Source organism: Choloepus didactylus, chromosome 7, assembly GCF_015220235.1.
Source record: "Choloepus didactylus isolate mChoDid1 chromosome 7, mChoDid1.pri, whole genome shotgun sequence".
NCBI classification, from domain to species: domain Eukaryota; kingdom Metazoa; phylum Chordata; class Mammalia; order Pilosa; family Megalonychidae; genus Choloepus; species Choloepus didactylus.
Window position 1 is genome coordinate 140,745,220 of NC_051313.1, and position 2,153 is coordinate 140,747,372.

The window sequence follows — 2,153 nt, forward strand, 5'->3', positions numbered from 1 at the left end:
GTAGGAGCTTCTCTGTTTGACTGAAGATAGCAACAGGAAGATTTCTCCTTCAGGGAAGTCAGGCCCAGGTGTCAGTGCAACTTGAAAGTGGCTCTTTTCCGATGAAAGAACTTTCTAAGTATCTTGTTACCTCACCACACATGGTAACTCCACTCAACCTTGAGTCCCATCATCACTGCTGTTGAGTTTTTTTCATTCGTTATTGATGTATTTCTCTTACCAGTGTGTAAAAGGCATCTTTGACACCCTATCTGGTCTTGGCTGAGTTTTCAATGAATGGAATCCTGTAACTCTCAGCCAGTTCACGGGATTGTTTTGTGTCAACTGTCCTTGTTGGCAAATCACACTTATTTCTTACCAGCAGCATAGGTACATCATCTGAATCTTTAACTTGCTTAATCTGCTCCCTGTAGAGGTTCATATCTGCAAATGACTTGCTATTATTGATGGCAAACACACAAAGGAAGCTTTCGCCTGTCCTCATGTGTTGGTATCTCATGGCACTGTACTCCTCTTGTCCAGCTGTATCCAGTATATCCAACAGACAGGTTTCACCATCTATAACCACCTGTTTTTGGTAAGAATCCTCTATGGTGGGATCATACTCATCTACAAAGTGGTTCCGGATTAGCTGGATCGTCAGTGTGCTTTTCCCAACACCACCGGCTCCAACCACCACCAGTTTGTACTCAGTCATTTCACACCAGCAATGATCTCAAGCTCCACTGCCTCCATTTTGGACAGATTCAGGTCCACAACTGGGAAAAATGCTGGAGACCCCGGAATCCCCAAGAACAGCCCCCAACAGCTGGCTATGATATATTGAAAGAGAGAGAACACTGTACGAAGAGTGTTACCACAAATCAGAAAATAGACCTCTGAAGTGAACTGCTCTTCTTCAATTCTCATTCAAGCAATGCACATATGAAGCATCTTTACGTGCTGTCTTGTTCTTAATGCCAAGGAGGTCATTGTTCTTGGCCTCAAGAAGTCTTCATTCTTTCATTCATTCCTACCGTGTGCAAGGCACTGTGAGGGCAAAATGATCAACTAAACACACACTACTCAAAGACTTAAAATATCTAGTAAAAATGCCAAGAAACACGCACAAATAATTTTTTTTTTAACTAAAACGATGGTTTTTAATGGGAACCAGAGGTATGGTTACAATTACATAGCCTGACACAAAAAACCCATGGGTGGATCAGGAATTGGAAGGTTACAAAATAACGAGGGTAATGCTGGGTATACAGGAAGAAAAGCTGTAGGATGAAAACCCACTTTTGGGTTGAAGGAATAGCACAGTTTATATGGAACAAGTGTTTTAGGAAGTAATGGGAGATACGAATGGGAAGATGGGTTGGGAAGGAATAATATGAATCCTTGAATACTTGTACAAGCAGTTTGGGGTTTATTTCGTAGGTCAATGATTCTCAGACTTTAGCATGCAACAGAATCACCTGGAGGGCTTGTTGAAACACAGATTGTTGAGTCCCAACCTCAGAGCATTGGATTCAGAGTTTGCATTTCTAACATGTTCCCAGGTGGCACTGATGCTGCTGGCCCAGGGACCGCACCTTGGGAGCCACTGCACAATGCAATGAGGAGCCTTTGAAGGTTACTAGTTCCAGGCTGAGCAAATGAGGCCTAAAGTTGGGAAAACAAATATGAAAAGGGCAAGCTGTCATGGAGGTAAAATTTGCCCAAGTAGCTAAGAAAAAGGATGGTGCCGAGAAAGAGAAAGAGCCATCAAAGGAGAATCAGGCTGGGGAGAGAGAAGTTTGATTTTTAGCAGAATGCAGTGCTGTACCACCATGGAGCTAGTGTTTTCATCCAGTGAGCTAGCGCTCGCTCTCTCTCTCTCTCTCTTTCTCTCATCTATTGGCCCAATCTTTATCACTTTTCCAAGTCTACTAGCTGAGCTAACTTGTAAAAGCCCCCCTTATGTCTTTGGACTTCAATTTTCTTAACTTTAAAATGAGGGAGTCAGACTAAATCCCATGGTTTTTGTTCGTTTCATTATTTTAAAGAAACAGCATAAAGTTGAGCTGCTTTGCTTTAATTGGGCCAAGAGCAGAGCTTGGGAACCACAGCAATCTCTATCTTTTTCAGCTCCAATGTAAGATGATTTCTGAATTATACTTTTTACCTTA

General features: G+C 42.2%; 1 protein-coding gene across 1 annotated transcript; it reads right to left on the reverse strand.

Moving 5' to 3' along the window:
• Positions 1-247: 247 nt before the first annotated feature.
• On the reverse strand, positions 248-697 carry LOC119539882 (GTPase NRas-like). Its single transcript, XM_037843725.1, has one exon. The coding sequence runs from the start codon at positions 695-697 to the stop codon at positions 248-250; it is 450 nt and encodes a 149-aa protein (XP_037699653.1).
• Between the last annotated feature and the right edge of the window lie 1,456 nt (positions 698-2,153).

Bases quoted from the DNA above. Each gene is read 5' to 3' on its own strand.
- LOC119539882 (XM_037843725.1), bottom strand. From the start codon at position 697: ATGACTGAGTACAAACTGGTGGTGGTTGGAGCCGGTGGTGTTGGGAAA.